This window comes from Ovis canadensis, chromosome 18 (assembly GCF_042477335.2).
Source record: "Ovis canadensis isolate MfBH-ARS-UI-01 breed Bighorn chromosome 18, ARS-UI_OviCan_v2, whole genome shotgun sequence".
In the NCBI taxonomy this organism is placed as follows: domain Eukaryota; kingdom Metazoa; phylum Chordata; class Mammalia; order Artiodactyla; family Bovidae; genus Ovis; species Ovis canadensis.
The window spans coordinates 47,159,740-47,185,102 of NC_091262.1; the positions used below are offsets into that span (position 1 = coordinate 47,159,740).

The 25,363-nt window shown below is 51.6% G+C and overlaps 1 protein-coding gene across 11 annotated transcripts; it reads right to left on the reverse strand.

Moving 5' to 3' along the window:
- Window positions 1-256: 256 nt before the first annotated feature.
- PPCDC (phosphopantothenoylcysteine decarboxylase) lies at window positions 257-25,115 on the reverse strand. Of its 11 annotated transcripts, none has more exons than XM_069560201.1 (6): window positions 25,007-25,115; window positions 20,190-20,395; window positions 6,113-6,208; window positions 5,103-5,231; window positions 1,247-1,415; window positions 257-876 (listed from the first exon to the last, which is right to left on the reverse strand). In XM_069560201.1, exons 2-6 carry the CDS (start codon window positions 20,370-20,372, stop codon window positions 791-793), a joined length of 663 nt encoding a protein of 220 aa, XP_069416302.1. In that variant the 5' UTR covers window positions 20,373-20,395; window positions 25,007-25,115; the 3' UTR covers window positions 257-790. The 11 variants fall into 11 exon arrangements, with proteins under 11 accessions (XP_069416302.1, XP_069416298.1, XP_069416299.1 ...); XM_069560197.1 differs by having other exon boundaries at window positions 257-537; window positions 25,007-25,113; XM_069560198.1 differs by having other exon boundaries at window positions 257-537; window positions 24,981-25,113.
- Between the last annotated feature and the right edge of the window lie 248 nt (window positions 25,116-25,363).

Sequence of the window (25,363 nt, forward strand, 5' to 3'; positions counted from 1 at the left end):
TCAACAATTACATGAGGCTAGGATAATACAGATGAGGAAAGTGAGGGTCAGAAAGGTTGAGCCCCAAGCCAAGGTCCCACTGCTAGCACGCAGCAGAGCTGGGATTGGAACAAGAGGCTGTCTGGCTTCAGAGTCCTTTGCCCCAAACCACCATATGATGCAAGGACTAAGGAGTGCTGGTCAGTTGCCAGCCTAGACCCTTCCCTAGCCTCTGACCTCTAAAACCACAGACAGGCTACAAAGGAAGGACAGTCTCTCAGAAGGTCACTTTTCTTTATTCTCTGTTACCCCAATCTCACAGCATGGTCTGTGGGAATCTCAAGGTCTGGCCAACTCACAGGCTTCCCTGTGCCCACTGAGGAGCTGAAGCTCCACAGGCCAGGGGTCTCCAGTTGACGCTGTGGTGTCGTTAAGTTGCTCCTTCTAAAAGCAGGTCCCGGGCATGACGATGGATCAAGGTTTCTCGGTCACTCCTGGGTCCCCTTCCCAGAGCACAGGCACCTTCCGCAGCTTGTCCTCTGGCTTGCTGCGCCCATCCTAGGAAAAGGCGGGGAGGAGCTCGGGAAAGCGGGTGTCTCCTGGTTGGAAGAAGCTGGGACCTGGGCCTTTGGCCTACTTTGACCTGGGGCAGGTCATGGCCCTCAGGAGGCTCCACAGCAGGCCCAGGCCAGACCACTACTCAGCAGAAGCAGAAGTCTCACCACATTTTGGCAAAGTCCACTTTCTTCACTGACTTGGCCTAAAAACACCTCCTGAGTTCAGAGGGACGCGGGTGACAGAAATCCTGGGTTCAACTCCGCTGGGAGCTGCCATGCTGGGACAGGACTTCTTTCACTTTGTCCACAATGGTGCCCACCTCAGCCATGGCCCCCAGACCTAGGGAGCAGAGTTCTCCTGTGGCCCTGCAGACGGGCAGGGGACCATCCTCCACTCACCCCTGCCCAGCGCCCCCTGAGTGTGCCACCCAGAGCCCAGTGCCTGAGAAGGCCAGGACCAGGCCTGAGCCAGATCTGTTGAGTCCCATCAGAGACACCCCGCCCCCAGGACAGGCCCCAGGAATGGTTACAGCAACCACCTTGAACTGTTCGGGCTGCACGCCTGGGAGGATACTGGGCACATTACCGAACAACTCCAAGAGGGAGGAATTACCACTTCCATTTCCCAGGTGAGAGCGCTGAGCTGGAGGTCACAACGGGCTGGGATATGAGGCTGTGGGAATGAGCTGTGAGCCTGGCCGGACACCCACCTTGGTCTCCACAGACCAGCTTCTTGGCCACACAGGGGATCTCGATGTAGCCGAAGGCCTTGAGCTGGCCCACCTGCTGTTCGGTGATGGGGTGCTCCCACATGGCAGTGTTCATTGCCGGGCAGAAGAGCAGGGGTTTGCTGCGGTCCCAGGCCCGGATGACACAGGTCTGTGAAGAAGGACGGGCGTGCCTGCTGCTCTGCCTGCCACCCCTCCCCAGACTTCCCAACTGTTACCCACTGCTTCCAGGCTACAGCCAGCTGCGGGCCTGGAGTGACTGGGGGCCACTGTCTGCTGTCTCGTTACTTTGAGGATGTGTCTCTGGGTCCCTCCCACCTCCCCCTAGGCTCTGACATAGGGCCCAACATTCAGGAGCTGCTCCACTAACGCTGGCCATGGCCCAGCCACCTCCAAGCATACCTCCACTTCTGTGTAGAAAGGGCTCCTGGTGCCCAAGCATCTGTCTTCCCTACAGCCAGCCATACCTCGCAGTGGCTCTTGCAAAGCTGAGGACCAGGCTGCCAGGCAGGTGGGCCCGTCTACCCCACACTAGCTCTTCTTGAGGCCAACTAAAGCATGGCCATGAGAACAGGTTCCATGGGACCAGACCCTCTCCCACGTGCTATCTCATGAGCCCGCCCTGTGACCCTGTAAAGAAGCTGCTGTCCCACGTCACCGAGGGGAAGCTGCACTTCCAGGAGGTGAGCTGCTACCCAGGGTGACACCCAGACAGTGATCTGGGGGAAGCTCTGCACAGCGCCCAAGTCCTCCACTGCCTCCCGCTGCCAGGCCCCTCCAAGTCACTACCTGAGCAGCTATGAAAAGGACAGACCAGCTCACGGATGGAGTCTTCAGCGCTGTGAGCTTTGCAATCACACGGACTTGGGTTCAAATCTTGCTGTGCTCTCTGCTGTGACTAGCCATGAGAACTTGAACAAGTCCTTTCATGACAGAAGTCTGAGGTTCCTCTCTGCAAAAGCCCTCTCCCTGGGTGGTCGTGCAGATGGAGGGTGAGCATGCTTATAAAGCTCTTTGCACAGGCCTGGCACAGATACAGGCTCCAGAAATAGTAGGTCCTGTTATTATTACAGACAGGCTCCCTGGGCCAGGGGCTGCCTTGGAGGGAAATAAGCTCAGGGGCCCACAGCAGTGCACTCCCCTAGGCTCTGACAGCTCCAGGCACCTCTGCCTGGGCTGTGGGCCCCTCAGGGAGCCAGTGGTGGGCACACTCCTTCCCTGAAGGGGAGCCTGTCCGGGAAAAGAGGGGGAGTCTAGAGAACAATGCCACGGATGGGCCAGGGAAAATGCCTGCCCTCCTCAGGGCCCCTGGCCTCTCCTGCGACAGGAAGGAAGTGGGTCAGCACACAGCTTCAGGCCCTGGCTGCTCGCGTCATCTCAGACACAGCGCTTGTCTCCCCACCAAGTCCTTGCGGTGGGGCAACCCGGCTGTGAGTGGACAGTTTCAGTCCACACTTCCTCTTGGCCCCGTGCCACCTGCTGCTTCTGCAGAAGCCATGAGCATACCTAGAAGAGTCCCCTGACTCCGTGTGAGGTGGGTGGTGGCAGGGCTGGAGTTTCTAAATGCCCTCAAAGCAAAGCACGCCCACCAGAGAGAAACTCAACCCCTCTGTGCCCCATACGTCTCCAGCTTTTCCCATCTCATCACGAAGCTCAGCGCTTCCTGGACAAACCACAGCTCCAGCAGGAACCTTCTGGCAGCAGAAAGACTGAAAGGAGGCATCAGTTCCCACGGTCATTTCTGTCTGGCCAATGCTCTATGTAGCACCTCAGGCTCTGCCCCTGGGAATCCGCTTGGGCTAAGAGAAGGCCTGGATCTGGGATAGGAGACCAGCTGCCAGCTAGACAGGTGACCCAGGGAAGTTATCTCCTCTTTCTGGATCTGCTTGGTTATTTAGCACAAAGAAGGGCCAGAGCCTGAGTGGGCCAGAGGATAGACAGAGATTCACGTCACCCAGGCCCAGGGCCCAGAGACTGGGAACATAGGTTCATACTTAGCACACGGCTCCAGTGCACCCCAAGATCTAGACAGTGTGCACCCCAATTTCAGGGAGAAGGTCTGGAGGAGAGAGGAAGCAGGGCAAGCTCCTTTGGGAGAATATAAGGAAAAAACATCTTTCGAGAGAAAACAGAGCCACAGACCATGATGACAACAGCTTAAACCTTGTAGGATTTGCGGTTCTTTGAAATACTTGCACCTTCAAGTGAAACCTTTGAGGCAAAGGGCCTCAGGCCTGGTCTTGGGAACATATTCTACTGCTCAGCCAACTCAGTAGAGGGGAACGCCAAAGATTCCAGGGAGCGCTGGCAGCTCTGAAGAAAAGAGGAAAGCAGAGCTTTCGGGAGTGAGCAAGGAGTTCTCAGAGAGTTGGCCCAGGGTGGGGCTTAGCTCCTAGAGGTCTGCGTGCCTTGTCACATCAGCTGGCTGAGGAAAGCCTGGACATTTGGTGAGATGGTGCTGGTTACACACAGTGCTGAGGCACTTAGATGAAAGTGACCAGGAGCCTGACCCGTTCTGATATCCTGTCAACCAGGTTCCAGCCCCACCTGGAGGCATTCTTGACAACACGGCCCAAGCCCGCCCTCCTCTGCATTCCCCCACCCCTGTTCCTGCCACACGATCTGTGTCTTGCTCTTCTTCTGACCACCTGTGCTCTAATTCAAATGATGCTTAAATCACTAGCAGCTTCTTTGAGAAGCACATTAAGTACCCATCAACAGGCAAAGAGACTAACCCCCTATCTAAGCCCCCAAAACCTCGACCCAGCTTAGTCAGTCATTTCAGCATATTAAACTCTGAAAACCTTCTGCTGTTAGCGGAAGTAGAATTACTGACTACCTCATACATGTAATAAGCCTTTACTGAATGCCAACTGTATGCCCGATACCGTGCAACACGGTGATTCCATCGTCAAAGGACTGACATACCGCACACCAGAGCACAGGCCAGAAACCCTCTCCTTCCAGACTGTCAGCTCCCTGCGTCCTGTGTGTCTGTCCACATAGGGCCTGGTCCCTGGCAGGTAAAAAAGCTGGAAGAATGAGGGAAGGGGGGTGATACGAAAGAGGTGGGAAGGATAGGGAAAACACCCAGTCTTTCCAGGATGTTCATGTAAACAAAGGCTCCTTAAGGACAGCAGCTCCCTGGAGGTCCTTCAGGCCGAAGATGATCCCCACTCTACACCTGGACTTCTCTTCCTCTCCTCCACCTGGAGCCTCTTGCCCTGTCCCCTTTCTTCCCCTTTAATTTCCACAATTTCAGGGAAACTACCTCTCAGCTTTGTGGTTAAAAGTACAGGAGAGATAAGTGTGCCTGGGAAATGCATGAGGAGGTAAACACTCTTATCTGTTTGCCCCCATGATAGGCAGGTCCTAGTGGGAAGGCAGAGCTAAGGGGGACCGGCAACAGAGCTGGGCAGGGAGGCCAGCGGGAAAGCATGTGGAGGGCAGCCCATGGGCATGAGCACCCAGGGGCCTGAGGGGTGGACACCTCAGAGGGCACTCGCAAGTCAAGTCCGCCCATCAGGACCCAGGCCATCTGGCCACCTGCCAGAGCACAAGTAGGCCAAGTGGAGGGCGGTCCAGGGGACTGTGTTCTGAGCAAACCAGCCCACCATACAGGGATTCCCAGATGAGAAGACTGTCCAGAAGAAGCCTGCAGCTACCCACTCCAGTGCTCTTGCCTGGAGAATCCCAGGGACGGGGGAGCCTAGTGGGCTGCCGTCTCTGGGGTTGCACAGAGTCGGACACGACTGAAGCGACTCAGTAGTAGCAGTAGCAGCAGCAGCCCATGGTGAGCATGGCCCCAGGAGGGAGGCAGGCCCGGCGAGTCACTCACAAGCAAGTTGTCACAGATGCCACTGGCCACCTTCCCCAGAGTGTTGGCATCGAGGGGCGCCACCAGCATGAGGTCCGCCCACCTCCTCAGGTCAATGTGGAGAACTGGGTCGGATCGGCACTTCCACATCTGGCAGGGCGAAGGAAGCGGGGTCACTGGGCCGGCCACTCTCAGGGTGGAGGGAGGAGGGGCCGGAGCGGTTTGAGGGCCAACACAGACCTGGGGCAGTGAGTCAGGAACCCAAGGGAGACCACCCGAACGCCCCCCACCCCAGTTCACTGCCACCCCTTTGGCAGCTACGCTGGTGAACCCTGGCTGCGACACCAACGGCCTGAGAGAAACCAGGCCTGAGGAAACAAACGCCCCTTGTCTCTCTGAGCTATTCCCTTTATGGTTTGGTTTTCAAGAGGACTGACATCTGGCAGGGAAGTCCTGGCCTGTCTGCTTGAGGCGGATGCTTGGGTTGTCCAAGCCAGTGGAAAGGCTCTGGGCGCTGAGAAATGGAGGGGGCGGGGTGGGGGAGACGGGCCAGCCAGAAATGTTCTAGGCTGAGAATGTTTAAAAATGCCTGGCAGGGCACCCCTGTGGGGCCCACACTTGACGTCTGGCGAATCGACCAGAGCCTGCCCCAGCGCGGGAGAGCAGCAGGGCAGCCCGGCAGCCGTGGGAAGTGAGGCGTTCCCGGCAGCCCTGACGCTGGGGGCCACGTGGACGAGGGTGGTGGGAACAGGGCTCCTCTGTGGTTTCATCAGCCCAGATAAGTACAAGGACACTCAAGCCCAGGCACGGGGCCAATGCTGAGCTCTGCCTGGGGTGGGAGGAGACTGCGGGCCTCCTGCAGGCCAGAAGCTAGACAGATGTTTTCCTCATCGCCTCTGCCCAGAGGCCCTGACCGCGGACTTGAGCCTAGCCTGTCTGCTCTGGCGGCCAGGACCACAGGCTGCAGGGAGGACTGTCTTGTCCCGTTGATACAGACGTGAGGGAACCCAGCCCAGGGGCCCAGCACTGACCTCCCATTCATCAGTGTCGCTGTAGAGGGTGACAGGAACATCCCGGGGGCTGTAAAAATGTTTGGCTCTCTCAGTTGTGACCACGGCTACTTCCAGCTGTCACCAAGAGAAGTGTTGGGGCGGGGTTGGGGGGGAGAAGGAAAGAGAAACTGTTAACAGAGCCCCCAGCCTGGAGGCCACATGGGGCCAGGCCAGGCCAGGTGAGAGCTTTCTTCACAGCCTGGCTGCAGAGAGGGCTTCTCCCTCGGAGGCAGTGAGCCCTGCGTTTGCACAGTTACTTCCGCTGTCACCCAAAGGTCAAGCCTCTCCAGGTGCAGCCGTTTCACTTCCCCATCGGAGGGGCTGCCGAGGAATGAGTCACACAACTGCCCAGCATATATAAAGCTGCAGGCTCCAGCCACTCGGGCAGGGACAGACCAGGGCAGGCAAGAGGGGGCCCCCCCAGGAGGCTCCCGGGTCCTGAGCTCTGGGCTACACCACAGGTCTGCCCTCTGCAGGCCAAGGCACTAGGGAGTCGGGCCCTGCACGTGGTGTCTGCAGCCACAGCCCAGCAAGCAGGCAAGCAGAGTCCCTCCCAGGACTTCTAGGAACAGGCTTCATGGGCTCTTGCTGCAGACAGGCTCCAGGAAAACCAAACCCTAGTGCCCGATACTCACAGGGCAAGAGTGATGGTTACCCTCGAGTTGTTCATTTAGTAGATAAATTAATAACGCAAACAAGGGGGATGGCTAACAGAACAGAAATAGCACATGACAGTGTGAACGACACCAGACCCATTTCCATGACTGGTAAACAGATGCCAGACTAACAAGCAGACAGAGGAAAGGGGCCCAGAAGAGGTGGCTAAGAGGGGAGGGGGGTAGGAAATTACATCTTTGGGGGACATTTATCCAGGAGGGGAAAAAGTCAAGGGTAACAAGGACAGAACCAACCAGGGGGATCACTGGGGACAGTGTCTGGGCCAGAGGTGCTATACTGCCTTGATGTTGCTATTCAGTCGCTAAGTCATGAACGGCAGCACTCCAGGCTTCCCTGTCCTCCACTGTCTCCCGGAGTTTGCTCGAGTTCATGTCTACTGAGTCAGTGCTGCTGCCCAACCATCTCACCCTCCACGGCCCCTTCTCCTCCTGCCCTCCATCTCTCCCAGCATCAGGTTTTTCCAATGAGCCGGCTGTTCACATCAGGTGCCCAAAGTATTGGAGCTTTAGCATCAGTCCTTCCAGTGAATATTCAGGATTGATTTCCTTTAGGATTGACTGATTTGATGCCCCTGCAATCAAAGGGATTCTCAAGAGTCTTCTCCATGTGGCCTACACGGGGGTTATAAACACTTTTAAGCCAAAAAATATTAGGTTTGCCCAAAAGGTCGTTCGAGTTCTTCTGTAAGATGTTATGGGAGGTTTCACATAGAAAATCCAATGTTCTGGTTTCTCTCAAAAGCTCTGGCACTGCGGGGGCCACGCTGTTGCTTGAATTGAGTTGGTGGTGCTAAGCAATGGCTGCTTTCTTGGATGGGCTATGCCCGTGCCTTCTCCACCTAGTCCCTGCCACTTCCTATCATCTTGCCAAGGCTCCCTCTCCTCATTTGTTTCCCACCTTCTGTGGGCTGTGGGACACCGCTCTGCACAGCATCTGAGAGTGAAGCTGGAAGCAGGGAGCAGAAGTCTCAGAGGCAGGCTGTGGAAGAGCTTCAGGTCTGGGCCTCCCAGCCGTGCAGCAGAGCTCGCAGACTCGCCCACCCTCCTGCTCCCTCCTGGGAACCTACCAGCCCCCAAACGTGCACAGAACCTCCTGCTCCTGCTGAGCAGCGCAGTCCCTTCCAGGAGAGCCCTGAAGGAGCCTGGACCAGTTCCGAGCAAGGTGGCAAAGGAAAAGGGCTGCTGTCGCCCACAGAATCCAGCCCTGAAGATGTCACAGGACCAGCACAGGTGAAGAGAACGGAAAAAGGCAGGATGGTGCTGAGACTCTTAAGACCCAAGACAGTGATGAGGTAAGGTATGGGGCCAAATAAGTGAGAAGGAACCACAAGAAGAATATATAACTTTCAAACCAGCAGAAGAAAATTCAATCTACACAATAAAGGAACGGGAAAGGAAAAGAAACAAAAAAGCAGTGAGAATACATGATAAGTAGAAAGCATTAAATAAGATGGAAGAAGTAAGTCCTAATAGAATAGCAATTATAGTAATTATATAATTGGCTAAACTCCCTGATCAAGATTCAGACTCTTATATTGGATGTTTTAAAATCCATCAATCACATCAAAATGTCTTAAAAGACACACTTAAAAAGATATATAAAGCTTAAAAGAATAAACATGCCATTAGATAAAGTGGATTAAACTGTTTCCTGTCAAAAAGCCCACTGAAACAAAAGCAAAGGGAATTTTTTTAAAGGTATGAAGACCCAGAACAAAGAGAAGAGGACAAAAAGAAAAACCCAGCAGTTAAGATATGTTAACACATAATATATGGAAATGGAAAGAGGCATTAACAGATCAGATCAGACAGGACCAGATGCTCTTTTTTTTTTTTTTAATGAACATTCAGTGAACAAAAAAGAACTCTTGGAAATTAAAAGTACAAATAGTCAAAGAAAAAATTCAACGTAAGTTTAGAAGAAATTTTTCAAAAAGTAGAACATAAAGAGATGGATAATAGTATTAAAAAAAGAGACAGAGAGAAAATCAGAAGACCAACTTAAGAGGTCCAAAATCTGACTAATGAGTTACTGAAGGGGAGATCAGTAAAATAAGAGGGGTGAAAATTACAAAAGAAATAAAATTAGATTTCCCCAAACTGAAGAACTCTCAGGCTGGAACCATCTGTTCTGCCCACGGGGCTCTGAGAAGGTGGCACGCGGTTAGGCTCAAGGAACCTGGAGTCTCACTTCCCAGCCCCCACCGAGGGTTGGTCAGAGGAGGCTGAGCCCACACCAGCTCTGGAAGCCACATCCTCCTGAATTGACGTATACAGTGTTTGCAATCAGCAAAACCTCAGGAGTTCTTCTCCCCCATGTTGCTGCTAAACCACAAGCCCCAAACTCTACCTGCACTGTTACTTTCCCAAAAGAAGTCCCTCACACTTCCCTGGTGGATTCCACCTTCCCAGAGCTGGCCCACTGTTTTTGCTCAGTCAGTGAAGAGCTAAAATGTCAAACCTGTTCCCCCCGGCCTGTTCTCTGCCAGTACCACCGTCAATAGTCCCAAGACACAAATCCAAATCACGAAAAGAACGAGGTCAAGAGCAGAGGCCTTCCCCAAGGTCCATATGGAGCTTGGCGTGGGAAAGAATCAAGAATGAACCCTGGGCTTCCCTGGAGGTGCAGTGGACAAGAATCTGCCTGCCAATGCAGGGGACACGGGTTTGCTCCCCGCTCCAGGAAGATTCCGCATACCTTGGAGCAACGAAGCCCCTGCACCACAACTACTGAGCTCACGTGCTGCCACTACTCAAGCCAGTGTGCCTAAAGCCTGTGCTCCAGAGAAGACACGGCAAAAAATAAATAAAAAAGAGAGAGAGGCCAAGGCGATGAGAACTGCACCCTGCATGAGAAAGTGGCCCCTGCTTACCTCAACTGGAGAAAAGTTCACACGCAGCAACCAAGACCCAGACCAGCCAAAAATAATAATAAAATAAATTAAATTTTAAAAAAAGAGAGAACGAACTTTTCCAAGTAGGACCTGTAGGTCACCAACCACAACCTCAGCACACCAGGACAAAACTTGCCCAATTCAGGAGATGAATCACTAAAACTGGGTCAAGTCTCTTCTACCACCATTTATTCTTTTTCAAGTTCAAAAGAAAAAACTGGAAACAAAGTTAGGACTCAAGAATCCCCCACCCTACCCCACGTTATACCACTGGCCTCTGGGACCGGGCGTTGCTTCATTGTTTTTTCCAAATATGTGCATCAGTCATTTCCATCATTCTGAGTTTTCACTGCAAGCTTCAGGTCTCTCTGGTGACTTCTGGACCATATTCTTGCTTCATCTTTGGTTATTATGTCCTCCTTCCCATTTAACTGCTTTCCCAGTTCCTTCAACAGAGAGCTTCCCTGGTAGCTCTATCAGCTTCCGATCACTGCCTTCTTTTCCTTAAGGGATTACTTTCTTTTATTTCTAAGAACTTCCTGACTATCCTGGACAGTTTGCCCCTTAAGATCACCCCAATTCATTCTCTCTATTCTGAAACTTGAAAAGCTGCTTCCTGAAGAGCTAGTTGCCCTGCTCTCCCCTCTCTCCTAACTCTGCCCTGCTCTCCCCAGGCTCTCCAATCTGCCAGTTCTCAAAGTGAGGACTGTGCCTATGGCCAGCCTTCAGAAACATCCCCAGTTTGGTGATGGCCCTGTTAGGGGCTCCCTCCTCCCTGTCAGCTCTACCCTTCCCTCTACATGCCCTTCACCGTCTCCCCCGGCTCCTGGAGGAGTTCCAACCAGGGGTCCAGGTAGGCCTCCCACCCTGGTCCACTGCTGCTACTCGAGATCTTTCCCTTAAGCTCCTCTCTAGTCTCTCTGGCTACCCTCCCAGGTTACACAGTCATTGTTAGGGAGCTTCTTGGGGTCAATGTCTTTATACAGAGTTATGTGAAGAGTATGTGATGAGCCATCATTCCCAATGGCCCTCCCTTGACCCCTATAAAGCAGCCACGTCTCCTTGGCAGTGACCCTGACCCCAGTGTTGTCTGGCAGGCCCAGGCTAGTTTTTCTGGTTTTAGAGGGATGTCACTTGATACGATTCTTCAGTCCCATAGGCTTTGTTCTTTCCTTTTCATTCACTCTGTAAAAAGGTTCTGGGAGCCAAGAGCTAGGCCCTGGGTTTCCATACACTTTTTTTTTTCTTCACAAAAAAGGCATGTCATGTTACCTTCTGAGATACTAAATAACTTGGACTATTCATTCACCCCGACCTTTCCCTTAGCAAATGCTAAGGAGCCTTGGCAGAGCAGAAAACTCCTGAGGACAGGAACCCTCCTTGGCTTCCTCTTACACCCTTCTGGGTCCAAAGAGAAGCAAGGCTGGACATTAAAACAGTTTCTCACACACTTCAGAGTTCCTGAAAGGCAGCTCTGTGCTTGGCCCCCTGGTGACAGCCCTGCCAACAGTTTCTGTCTTAATATTTTTAACCTGAGCCTCTGTGTGATGTGACCAAGGCATGGCCAGGCCCTATAGTATAAGCTGCCTACATTTTGCTTAGCATGTATGGAGATTCCTTCCTGAAACTAGTTGGAAAGTCTGGCGTTCTTTCTCTGTTGAAAACACATCAGCAATCCCATCTGGGGTCCTGGAGAGTCAGGGAGGGGAAATGGGAAACAGAATTTGGGGCAATTCCTCTACTTCTACGGTTAGGTCCCTGGCCTGGCCCAGGCTCCTTCTGGAGCAGGTATCAAAGGGACCTGTGGAAAAACATTTTCACAGCCACAGATGAGATCAATCCCATGGCTTGAATGTCCACCTCCGCTCTCATCTCTGGCCTCTACTCATTACAATCATGAGCTAGATGCACCCTTCCTCAAGTGTAACAATCAAAAATGACATTGTCCAGGGTTCCCTGGGAGGCAAAACTGCCCCGATGGAGAACCACCACTCTATAGAAATCAGCTAACACAATTCTCTGCAGCGAAGAAAACACGTCACATCTGTGCTGTCCAGTATGGCGGCCTCCAGCCACACATGGCTACTGAACACGTGAGGTGTGGTTGGTGTGACAAGGAGAACCGAACTTCTGGTTTTATTTCAATAATTTAAATTTGAATGCAGCTAGCGGCTACTGTATTATATACCACAGCTCTGGTATAGATAAGTAGAGAACAGCCCCAGCTGGAACCCCTAGCTGAGTGGTTAGAAAAGAGCAGGGATTCCTACAGGGCATGCGACTATGGCTCCACAGGAGACTGACAAGGACTCTCCGAGGAAGCACCAGCCATGACCTGACCTGGCACAAGGCGAGGAGTCCAGAGCTCTGGGGGCTTAGTCCTCTGGCTGTCTCGCAGCAGAAGACCATGACACTGGGCCTCCCAGTGTTGACACTGGCAGTGCCTGGGGCCTAGGGGCCAGCCAAGCAGCTGGCATGACCCTGAGTGTGGGGGTGGCAGGTATGCTGTAGACAAAAGGGCTCTGGGTGCAGTCAGCACATGGGGTTGGGGGGAAGCTATGGAGGAGGAAGCCTCATTAACAAATCCCCGAGGGAGTTCCAGTTGGCTGAGTGGGTGTCCCAGTGGCTCACCATGATATCTCTCCACTTGACAGACATTTACTGAGCCCACTACACACACAGCAGCCAGAGCTGGTAGGGGCTTAGGTGTCTGTCTATCAAGTGGATGGGTGATACATGACCCCTGACTACAAAGCAAGGTGGACCAGGCAGGAGTTCACACCTGCCTGGGGATTCTCATCCTCACGGCTGTGGTTAGGTGGAGTAGAGAATGCCCGTAATCTGAGCTCTCGAGTCCGCTTGCTGATGGTTGTCAAGAAACCTGGTCTTGAGCCCAGTTCTGCCAGCCCACTGGCTGGGGGATCTCGCACGAATGCTTTCTCTCTGGCCTGGTTTCCCTCCTGAGCCAGGAGCCATCTGGACCATAGGGCCTCCAAGAGCCCCTCCAGCTCACTATACCATCCTAACCTTCTTGTGACCCTTACCCTTTCCCACCAGGCTCTGCCATTCTCTCTTCTGTCTCCAAACTGGCCTCTGGGGGAGCTGCTATTCTCGGCACATGGCCCTTCCTGCCATTCAAGTAGGACCAGGCTGCCAGTCTCTCTGTGCATGCGTGCTAAGTCACTTCACTCATGTCGGACTCTTTGCAACGCTGTGGACTGCAGCCCGCCAGGTACCTGTCCATGGGATTCTCCAGGCAAGAATACTGGAGTGGGTCGCCGTGCCTTCCTCCAGGGGAATATTCCTGACCCAGGGATCGAACCTGTGTCTCTTAGGTTTCCTGCACTGGCAGACAGGTTACCACTAGTGCCACCTGGAAAGCACTCAATCCCTCTGCGCACTTCCCTGACTAAAGAAATTTCTCAAGAATGAAGCTAGAGCAGCCAACTGCAGAGGCTCTCCCTCGGGACGCTGTTCTGGAGTATCAGAGAAGGACCCTGGTGCAGGAGCCCAGGGCTGGCTGCCTCTGTGGCCTGTAGAACTCACTCCCCGGGGGAGCAGGCCAGAGAAGGATGGGGCCAGCCAAGCCAGCGGAAGCCCAAATAAGTGCCTCAGAGTACAACAGCTGAACCAGTTTCCACAGCAGGACCACAGAGCAGGCAGGTGGTCCCTGCCTGGAAAGAAAGGAAAACCTCAAACCAGGCCATGTTTCTTCTGCTCTCCTTTCCTCAATGAGAAGTATTAAAAAAAAAAAAGCATAAAATCACAAAAAACACTCCATGATATCCCCAGCAAAAGCTCCACTGACTTTAAAAACTAAAGTAAGTACACACAGAGCTTAGAAAATCAAAATAGAACAGAAAGACGTAAAATCCAAGTCTCTCGTCCTGCCCCCATCTAGCCACAAGGGTAATCACCTCCAGAGGGAAAATCGCAACCAGTTAACCTAGACATGTCAACACACAAAAGGAATACTATATGCCAGCAGTGGGCAAAATTTTTCTATAAAGGGCCAGATACTATTTTAGGCTTTGTTACAACTACTGTACTCTGTAGTAGCAAGCCTGTAGCATTTAGTTGTTGCTGTTGGTCTAAGTTGTGTCTGACTCTGTGACCCCACAGACTGTAGCCCACCAGGCTCCTCTGTACTCCACTATCTCCCAGGTTTGCTCAAATTCATGTTCACTGAATCGGTGATGCTATCTAACCATCTCCTCCTCTGCTGCCCCTTTCTCCTTTGGCCTTCAATCTTTCCCAGCATCAGGGTCTTTTGCAAATGAGTAGACTCTTCACATCAGCCAAAGTATCAAAGCTTCGGTTTCAGCATCAGTCCTCCTAATGAATATTCAGCACTGATTTCCTTTAGGATTGACTGGTTTGATCTCCTTGCAATCCAAGGGACTCTCAAGAGTCTCCTCCAGCATCACAATTTGAAAGCATCAAGCTTTCATGGTCCAACTTTCAAATCCATACATGACTACTGGAAAAACCATAGCTCTGACTATATGGACGTTTGTTGGCAAAATGATATCTCTGCTTTTTAATATGCTGTCTAGGTTTGTCAGAGTGAACAAGCGTCTTAATTTCACGGCTGCAGTCACCATCTGCAGTGATACTGGAGCCCAAGAAAATAAAATCTGTCACTGCTTCCATTTTTCCCCTTCTATTTGCCATGAAGTGATGGTCATAGGCAATACTTAAATGAGTGGGTATGGATGTGTCCCAATAAAATGTTACAGACACTGAAATAAAATTTTATATAATTTTATGTGTCACAAAATAGTTTTCTTTTGATTTTTTTCAACCATCTTAAAAGGTAAATAGTTTATATTTGTATGGTTTACAGGCCATACAAAAACAGACCACAAGACTGTGGCCAATGGGCCACACTTGGCTAACCTCAGCACCTTGTTCATTTCACCTGTATCCTGAGGACTGCCCCACAGCAGCACATGAGATCCACCCAGGCTCCTAAATGGCTGCCTTGGATTCCATCAAGAGGTTGAACCATAACTGGCCCACAGTTCTACTGCTGGATATTTGGTTTGTTTCCATTTTAAAATTATAAACGGTGCTAAAATGAACATGCTTGTGCATTTACTGAGCTTCCGTACCCCTACAGGGTTCAATCCTATGGGTGAATCAAGGCCTGTGACCATTTTTGGTTTCTCCAGATATTGCCCAACAGTCCTCCAGAAAACCAGAAAAGATTTCATTCTGCACATATGCAGGCCCTCCTCCCTCACTTCTTAACAGTCCTGAACGTCCTGACAGGCATTCTGGAAACTCAACGTTCTCTAAGCCAAAGGTCTGCCAACTTCCTGGGTGGGAGATTTTCCCCACTTTCAGAAATCCTCTTCTGGCTTTCAGCCCTGCTGACACCTGCCCAGCAAAAGCAGACAGAGGTGTCTGTCTTCTCCGCAGTGAGGAGGGTGTCAACCAAAGGGCACAAACTGACTGAGCTGACTGCTCAATTACAGGACAATTACAGAATGCAAAACAGCCACAGCCCCTACATCCCAGGACCTTCTCTCAGGCTGTCTTTGGGTCCTAGGCCTTTCTGCCCTCACATCTAGAATCTCCTAGCCCTGACGCCAGGAGAGGCCTTAGAAATCAATCAGTTGATTATCCAGCCCCCACTTTACGGCAGGGATAAGAAAACTGAGGCCATAAAAAAGATCTGACCTGCCCAGAGTCCCAGCATGAGAAATCCTCTCTGCGTAGCAGCCTCTCTCGAGGGAGGGCTGGCCAGCCCCACCACATCCAACTCCTCCCACCTCTCATACAGGCTCCAAGGCTTCTCTGCAGGTGGCCACTCTGGATGATGGCTGGTGTGTGAGGCAGCAATCCAAATTCCTTCCTACCCCTCACTCCCTCAGTCTCTCTGGTCTGGCTCCAGGTCAGTGGTCCTCCTGGGAAGTCTGAACACACTGATGAATCAGCAGTTGTGAGCCAGGTCTGTAGAATCACCCAGTTCCTTGCCGCCCACAGCCCAGCTGCTTTTGCTAGCTGTTTGCTGGTCAAAATCTAGGGATCCCCAGGGAGCTCAGGAAAGCATGTGAACACATGACTTAGGCAAAGAGTTGAGGAGGACTGCTCCAAGGCACAAAGACTACTCCTAGGGGGTGACTCAGAAGGAGGGCACTGGGGAGATCAGTTCCATCAGGGAGTAGGGGGCAGGGTGGGGGTGAGGGAGGGAAGGCCACCACCCTGGGACCAACACAAGGCAAGCAGGGATCCCCCGAGGGTTACCCACTGGGCCACTCTAGGAGATGTCTACCCACAGGAAGGGAGGGCCGCGGGCCCCCCCACAGCAGCAGATAGACATGGTTCCCCGGCTCCTCTCACGTGGGCTGCCTCAACAACCCCAGCACCCCACACAAATGGCTGCCCTAAAGGACACGACGACGAGGGAAGAGGAGAGGGTGAAGGGCAGGAAACACACACCGTTAAGTGCTTCCGTGTGCCAGGAGCTGTGCCCAGGCGTTGGCGCAAGACGACAAGTTGTTTCAGCTCTGCCCCCCTCCCTTGACGGCAGCCTGAGGGGATGGGTGACAGTCCTCATCTTTATTTTAAAATGACAAAGGCAGGCCCCCAGAGGCTAACTCCGGGAGTCCTCCCTGCTAGATCACTGCCCTTCTGGAGTTGTTCAGCTTCAACTCCAGCTGGAGAGGGGGCGCCAAGTCCTGTTCCAGATGTGGCCTGTCGGCAACAGAGGCTAGACTAAAAGGCCAGGGGCCGGCTGGAGAGCCTCCCTGCTCCAGGCAACCCTCTCCTCACACCCGGCTAAATGTTAGCCCAGTGGGATGGCAGGAAGCGGTAGAGCTGCCATTTCCCTCTGCTCTGAGGCTGCCCATCTGTTTCCTGGGATAGGACTCCCTGCCCCCATCCGGCCCCAGGCCGGAAATTCACTTGCTCTGGGGCTATGGGAAAAGGGAACTGCATGGCTCCCTCTCTCCCCAGAGGGCAGCGGCAGAGGCTGCCTCCCGCCCTCAAGGTTCTCACTAGCCAGCTCCTACTGAGGGTTCTGGGTACACGAGCAGGGGGCAGGCCAAAGTGGTTCCTGCCCCACCAGCACCACTGCCCAGCCTCAGAGCAGCCACAACACCCTCCCCTCTTCTGGCCTGACTGGCATCCCTGGCTGCCTGGAGGGTGAGGTAAGGGGGTGACTTTCTGGGTATAAGTTTGCGGAAAGTTTAAAAAAAAAAAAAAAAAAGGTTTCCCGCCCCTGCCTGTGAGTCACGACATGGTCATCTGCAAGTGAGCACTGCCCCCTGCTGGACGCTTTGGGTACACCCACCTGTGTCACTCTGACTTAAGTGCTGAGCAGACATAATCGAGGAAAAAGCACACTCTGCGCCCTAGCAGTTTTCAGTTCAGTTCAGTTCAGTCGCTCAGTCATGTCCAACTCTCTGTGACCCCATGAATCCCAGCACACCAGGGCTCCCTGTCCATCACCAACTCCCGGAGTTCACTCAAACTCACATCCATCGAGTCCGTGATGCCATCCAGCCATCTCATCCTCTGTCGTCCCCTTTTTCTCCTGCCCGCAATCCCCCCCAGCATCAGAGTCTTTTCCAGTGAGTCAACTCTTCGCATGAGGTGGCCAAAGGACTGGAGTTTCAGCTTTAGCATCATTCCCTCCAAAGAACACCCACAGCTGATCTCCTTTAGAATGAACTGGTTGAATCTCCTTGCAGTCCAAGGGACTCTCAAGAGTCTTCTCCAATGCCACAGTTCAAAAGCATCAATTCTTTGGCGCTCAGCCTTCTTCACAGTCCAAATCTCACATCCATACATGACCACAGGAAAAACCATAGCCTTGACTAGATGGACCTTTGTTGGCAAAGTAATAGCTCTGCTTTTGAATATGCTATCTAGGTTGGTCATAACTTTTCTTCCAAGGAGTAAGCGTCTTTTAATTTCATGGCTGAAATCACCATCTGCAGTGATTTTGGAGCCCCCCCAAAATAAAGCGTGACACTGTTTCCACTGTTTCCTCATCTATTTGCCATGAAGTGATGGGACCAGATGCCATGATCTTCGTTTTCTGAATGTTGAGCTTTAAGCCAACTTTTTCACTCTCCTCTTTCATTTTCATCAAGAAGCTTTTTAGTTCCTCTTCACTTTTTGCCATAAGGGTGGTGTCATCTGCATATCTGAGGTTATTGATATTTCTCCCAGCAATCCTGATTCCAGCTTGTGCTTCTTCCAGCCCAGCATTTCTCATGATGTACTCTGCATATAAGTTAAATAAGCAGGGTGACAATATACAGTCTCGACGTACTCCTTTTCCTATTTGGAACCAGTCTGTTTTTCCATGTCCAGTTCTAACTGTTGCTTCCTGACCTGCATGTAGGTTTCTCAAGAGGCAGGTCAGGTGGTCTGGTATTCCCATCTCTCTCAGAATTTTCCACAGTTTATTGTGATCCACACAGTCAAAGGCTTTGGCATAGTCAATAAAGCAGAAATAGATGTTTTTCTGGGACTCTCTTGCTTTTTCCATGATCCAGCGGATGTTGGCAATTTGATCTCTGGTTCCTCTGCCTTTTCTAGAACCAGCTTGAACATCTGGAAGTTCACAGTTCAGGTACTGCTGAAGCCTAGTTTGCAGAATTTTGAGCATCACTTTACTAGCGTGTGAGATGAGTACAACTGTGTGGTAGTTTGAGCATTCTTTGGCATTGCCTTTCTTTGGGATTGGAATGAAAACTGACCTTTTCCAGTCCTGTGGCCACTGCTGAGTTTTCCAAATTTGCTGGTATATTGAGTGCAGGACTTCCACAGCATCATCTTTCAGGATCTGAAATAGCTCAACTGGAATTCCATCAGCTGCACTAGCTTTGTTCAACACCCCGCAAAACTAACATCACAAATTGTGTCAAAGGTCATGTGTGGTTCCCCAGCCTGGTCAAGATTCTCTTCTTAACCAAACATTAGTCAGTCTCTTTTGAGCCACTTTGCAACTAGGCCTGTCCCCAGGCTTCATCCTCCTGAGCACGATTCCTGCTGCTACACTGGTTTACTAGCCAGAATCTCACACCCTCGCTATGTGATCAGTCTGGATATCTCACCAGGCTCCTCATTCCCCAACACTCCCTAGACAACGTGTGATCACCTGGGCTGCCTTCAGAGAGAATCAGCCAGGACAGTATGCTAAAATCTCCCTTAGCCTGATGTTTCTTCTTAATTTTACATACATACATACACACACACACACACACACCACTCCTTGGCTACAAAGCTTCACTTTTCCTTGCTGTATTCATAATTAAACCCAATTCTATACTGAGGTCTAATTTCCCTTATCACAATAGTTTTCCTGAATAAAATCCTACTTCTGGTCTTTCTTTAATACATCAAGTGAACAAAACCACATGGGCTGAGGCAGGCTAGGAAGGCTTTTATGTGAAGTGTTTGTGAAGAAACTGAAAGGGCAAGGAAGAGTAGGGAGGGTGGCACAGCCTGGAAGGGGCTGGCCCAAAGGAAAGGCCATCAGGGGCTGCTAGGAGGAACAGACCAACAAAGGGCCTAGGATATATGAAGAAGTAGGGTTATCACTTGTTGGCTTTCACAGTTTTTAAAGCCTTCAACTTTTCCCACAAAAGAATCTGCCCTGGAACCCCATGCTGCTGCTAAGTCGCTTCAGTCGTGTCCGACTCTGTGCGACCTCAGAGACGGCAGCCCACCAGGCTCCCCCATCCCTGGGATTCTCCAGGCAAGAACACTGGAGTGGGTTGCCATTTCCTTCTCCAATGCATGAAAGTGAAAAGTGAAAGTGAAGTCGCTCAGTCGTGTCCGACTCTTAACGACCCCATGGATTGCAGCCCACCAGGCTCCTCCATCCATGGGATTTTCCAGGCAAGAGTACTGGAGTGGGGTGCCATTGCCTTCTCCGGGAACCCCATACATAAAATTGATCAACGATGAGGTGACCTGACCAAAGGCAAGGGGCTAAGCCCACTACCTCTGGCACGCCGTCGTGGTCTCTGGGCATCTCTGGGCACCTAAAGGAGCAGAGTTTGAAACCAGAGCTGCAGGCAACAAGGAGTCGCTAAGGTTCCAGTGCATTTGGACAGCCACAGTGTCCAACAAGGAAGGAGGACGGGGCAGAAATGTCCAGGATGGAGTGAAAGCGGGGAGCCCACAGCCACCAGGGGGCGCTGAGAACTTGCCACACTTCAGCTAGCCCTTTTCCACACCAGGACCTCGGGGAACGGAAGGTCAGTGTTTGGGAAGCCGAATCCTCCATTCACCAGTGTTCCTTTCCCAGTCTCCATTCACTCTGTGTCTATCTAATCTAGTTCCTGGTTATACTGTCCCACTCATCTCTGTCTGCTGCGTCCCCCACATATCAATGCACACAGAGGACTTTCACAAACACCATGATTTAAGAAAAAGAAAACCCTGTGTACTGCACAAAAATGGGCTGGCCCCAGCACACCAGCTCTCTAATGTCAGAGGCTGTCTCGTAAGGATACTCACATCAGGAATGTCCAAAAGCTTTGACACCAGAAGAGGCAACTTCAGGGCTGCAACACTCCCAGTGACTCCCACGAGAACACGGAACTGTCTTCTCAAGGGTGCAGCAGCTGAACATGTGGCCCTTGGTTCCATGTGGGGTCCAGTGGCTTCAAGTCCTGGGAGCCTGCCAGAATTGGGCTCCATAAAGCTCTGTCAGGATTTAGGATCTAAAAGCAGAACAGGGCACCTGCTTCATTCATACATTCAACCAAAATGTATTGAACACCCTGTGTTAGATGCCAGGCCAGATGCTGGGACTCCCCAGGGGTCAATAATCCCAGCTTCTGGGAGCAGTTTGATGAGGCCAGACGCCCCTACCGCACATCAGTCTGTCACACTGTAATATGGTCAGTGCCAAGTAGTCAGAAACCTTAAAAAAAAAGTAACATTCAGGTTGAGTTCTGTAGTATGAGGAAGTTTCTCAGAGAAGAAAACTTCACAAGAAGAGCAATCTTGCAAAAGTGAAGAGGCCTGAAGGAGGGTGGCAGGTTTGGGGAACAAAGAGTAGCTTAGCAGTGAGGTCAAAGTGTGACGAGGGGGCAGTGGGGTGGGCAGGAGGTCAGGGACTCCTGAAAAAATCAGGTCAGGGACTAAGTGTCAAGGGCAGTGAGGGCCAGGGTGGGTTTTCATTTTAGAAAGACGGTGCCAGTGCTGGTAAGAAGTCTGGAGGGCACCTTGGTGGTGAAGAGACTAGAGGGGCAGACGAAGAAGGAGCCGCTGCCGTGGGCTGGGCTGACTGAAGACTGGCAGGGCAGGTTCCAGGGGTGCCTATGGGGTGGACCCCTGGGCAACAAAGGGGTTTGGGTGCTCCAGGGAGGGATTTGCCTCTCTGTCCCTTTCCCTGTGGATTAGGCACCACCCTACAATTCCACGGCCAAGAAGAGACAGCATAAAAAGGATAAAGGCCACCGCATGAGATTAGCTGCTTGGTTTCTCCCTCTAGTCCCCAGATGTTGTTAGAAGTGATTGTTTATGATTATATGGCTGATGGATGCATCGAATCCTACACTCTGGCAGGCTGCACCAGCAAAACATACTCATTCCATCGGCAACAATCACCAAGGGTGATCACACCAGGCAAAAGAATTTTGGAAGACACAGTTGCTGCCTTCAGGGAATCTGTGCATGGACTGAGAAGACAGAAGTCACACCTGAAATCATTTGAGATGGGTCCTTCTGTGGGATGGACCTTTCAGTGATCACTGATTCCATTTGGACATCAGTTTCCTTGCCTTTCCGTCACCACTTTCCCATGACCACCACCACCAGCAAGCTCCCTGAATGTCTGACCTGGTTTAAACACAAACCACTAGGCAGGTATCAGGCCTGTGGTAAGTCCTGAACATCTGCTGAATGGATAATCACCTGTACCCTCTGAAGCAGAGCTGGGCAGAGAACAGACACCTGGCCTATGAATAAGGAGCCCTGGGCCCTGTCCATGTGCTCTTGACCCGCTGCATAACCTTGGCTCAGGGTCACTCCCTCCCTGCACATGTCTCTTCATCGAATAACGCAGACAGGACCAAGTGATCTCTGAAGCTCCTCCCGTCAGTAACCTTCTGAGTCAATGCGTGAAAGACAAGAGGTAAGCGGCGCTCTCTGTATCCCGGGACATGTACTCAAAAAGGGTAGAATCAACAAGGGGAAGGGACACCAAGGCAGACCCCGAGGAAGAAGTCCAGTGAGTCACTCAATGGCTACTTATCTGACTGCAACCCTTAAGGGCTCCCTCTTTACTCCGCAGGTCCCTTGGCTCCTTAGGGCCCCCTTGCCCATTATTTACCTTTAAGACTCAGACACATACCCATATGAGCTGAGGACCATGTTTGGGTCGATTATATCACTCTTATCTGGAAGGGTCTCCCAGGAGCCCAGACCCTTCTCAACAGAGGTTAAGCACAGGCCAGCTTCGTAGAACAAGACATCCCCCCAAAGTTCCATTTGTCAGCAATCTCAATCTCTGCTCCACATCAGAGCCTCAGCCAGGGCCATGTTTGCCCACAGCAGAATTGAGTCTACTCTAAGGCCTGGAGAGCTGTGTTGGCAGGTGACAAGGCTAGAGGGCCTATCAGCCAGCCTCTTCCCAGAACTAATCTGTGTGCTAATCAGCATCCAGGAGGCACATTCTCAACTCTCCAGAAAAACCCACCTGCCAAATCCCAAACCTTGACCCTTGACCCTAGCATACAACCAGGCCTAGGAAAAGAGAGATTCCTGCAAAATCAGAAACTGAATTTAAAATCTCCTCCTGGTGGCTCAACAGTAAAGAATCTGCCTGCAATACAGAAGATTGCCTGCAATGCAGGAAGCAGGTTCAATCCCTGGGTCAGGAAGACCACCTGGAGAAGGAAAATGGACAAAATCTCATGGACAGAGGAGCTTGGCAGGCTACAGTCCATGGGATTGCAAGAGTCGGACATGACTTAGCAACTAAACCACCAGCACCAGCACCACCACATCAAACTGATATAATTCCTAAGGAACAGGTTACTGAAAGCAACCAGTTAAATCTGGGGCAGGAATTCATGCTGGTGACTTCAACTGCTTCCCCACAGCAGGTGGTACAGCCCAAGATTTCCTATTAATACTTAGCCTGCTGAGCAATCTTTGTTAAGGACCAAACCCTAAATATCCTTCTAGAAAAGAAGAGGGAGGGGCGATATGTACTTTGGAGAGTAGATGATTTAACCAACATCTGAAAGCAAGGTCAAAATCAGCTCAAACTGCCAGTCCCATTGAGGGCAACAGTTGGCAGGAGTTCTCTATGTTTACTCTCAAAGCTATCTGTAGACAGCACCTCATCTTCCTGAGCTCTGCTGGACTCACAGGAACTCTTGAGCAGCAGAAACAGCTGGTAAGCAGAAAGGCCAAAGGGCTGAAAGCTGTGATTACTGAGCCTCAGGCTCCCGGGGTGCTAGCCATGCAGGCAGCAACATGCATGCAGCCACAGCCAGAAAAATGACAAGCTTCTCTGTCCTTTGAGAAAGACAAGGCCAGACAGATAAAGAGCCGCAACTTGTGGCAGCCTTGTGACGTGTAAGTCTCCTTTTCAAAGAGTTTAATTAGGGCAGAGTTAAGTAAGTTTCCGGAATGCTTGCCAATCACAATACGGGCAAGTGTGGAGCCAGGGCAGAACCAGGGCTTTAAAAAAAATCCAGATTGCGGTTTCAGGCCAGCCCAACCACAAACAGGAGCTGGGGCCCAGAAAAAAGAACTGAATTTGGGTGAGTGGGCAGGGAACCCAGGACTCTCTGGCCTGACATCAAAGTTCCTCACCCCTGGCCCCAAGATTATGCTCTTCACTTATCTCCCACCAGTCAATACAACTCTGCCCAAGTACCACCTGCAGCTCCTGGCAGTAGCACTCTTCCCCCAAACCCAGTCATTAAAAGCAGTGGCACAGCTGCAGGAGCACTTTAAATCCCTTCCTTCAAGGAAAGGCAAGGAACTCTTCAGGGAGAACTCAAGGTCTTGACATTCTGCTAAGACTGCTCTTCTCTCAAACCAGAAGCAGGCAGGCTTGATTCTGCAGCTCCTGGAACCCCGTTAGGCATCCTTCCTCAAGGCCACAAGTTGGGGACACGTTACATTCAGGCTTCCCAGGTGGTACTAGTGGTAAAGAACCCCCCTGCCCTTGCAGGAGACATGAGACATGCAAGTTCAATTCCTGGGTGGGGCAGATCCCCTGGAGGAGGGCATGGCAACCTACTCCAGTATTCTTGCCTGGAGAATCCCATGGACAGAGAAGCCTGGTCCATAGGGTTGCACAGAGTCTAACAGGACTGAAGCAGCTTAGCACTCAGACATTAATATTACACTCACACGTGGAGGCTACTAACAAGGGAGTGATTTGGGAACTGCTACCTCTCAGCCACTAGGAGAGATGAGGACAACTTCTGCTCCAAGGTACCCATCACTTCCCCAACTTGGGAATCTCTCCTGCCTATTACCTGGCACTGGCCTCCAATACTTCAAAGTGCAGCACCGAAGTTCTTCTCTGACAAAATTTGGCCTCACTCTCACTTTTTAACGTCATTCAGCACTTTTAGAGTGCCAGAGGATAAGTGCAATATCCCAGGGCTTTCCTTTTTCTGTTGTATCAACTTGTAAAATGGTTTGTGCCTTGGGCCATCCCCTTTCCTTTTTGAAAGTAGGCTAGGGTTTTTTTTTTGTTTGTTTCTTTAAGGCAAGAGGTAAACGTGGGTAACCGATAGGGCTACCTTTTATAAAACTAGATTAAAGGGCCACCTTTTAAACTAAAGGGCCCTAGGCAACTGCAGAAGAGCATAACTCAAGGACGGGAGGGCACATACAGAAATGCACCACTTCATAGTATACCTGTAGCTGATTCATGCTGCTGTTTGGCAGAAACCAACACAATATCGTAAAGAAATTATCCTTCAATTAAAAATAAATTAATTTTAAAAAATAAATGCCCCACTTCAGGGTGGAGCTGGGAACAGGTCCATAGCGCTCCGGACCCATAGACTCCACAGCCCCTACACACACACTGCTACACACACACACACACACACACACACAGAAAACCGGAGATCGGCAGCGGACACACGCATACACACACACAGCTGCAGACCCGCAGCGGCGAACAAAGATTCTTGGGCACCAATAGGAGAGGAAGGACACAAATGGACACGCGCACCCACATACACAGAAACTGAGGTCACACAAAGAGGTCAAAGTCGCCAACGAAGCTTCCCCTGCCTCCTGCTTGCCCCACCACGAGACACCTGCCTCCTCGGTTCCCCCAGCCTCCTCACCCGCGCCAGGCGCGTCTCGGAGCAGCCCCAAATATCGCGGTATCCCGGTCGCCCCTCCCGCTGATTCTGCCTGGCATGCAACTTTACGGCTGCCGGAGGCTGCCTCCGCGACCGCGTAGCCTTCTGGGAGTTGTAGTCAACTTCTCAGCCTTCCAGGAACTGTAGTCCACTCGGGGAATCCCACCAAGAACACCGGTTCCCAAGTTCTTGGTATTTCCTGTGTTCATCTGGGCCTGCCAGTTGTCTGACCTCTTCATCCCCCCAGCCCCACCCACACTGCTTATCACTGCAGTACTTAATACTTTTACTGAGCCTATCTTCTATGTTTTTTGTTTTATTTATTCATTTATTTTTGGC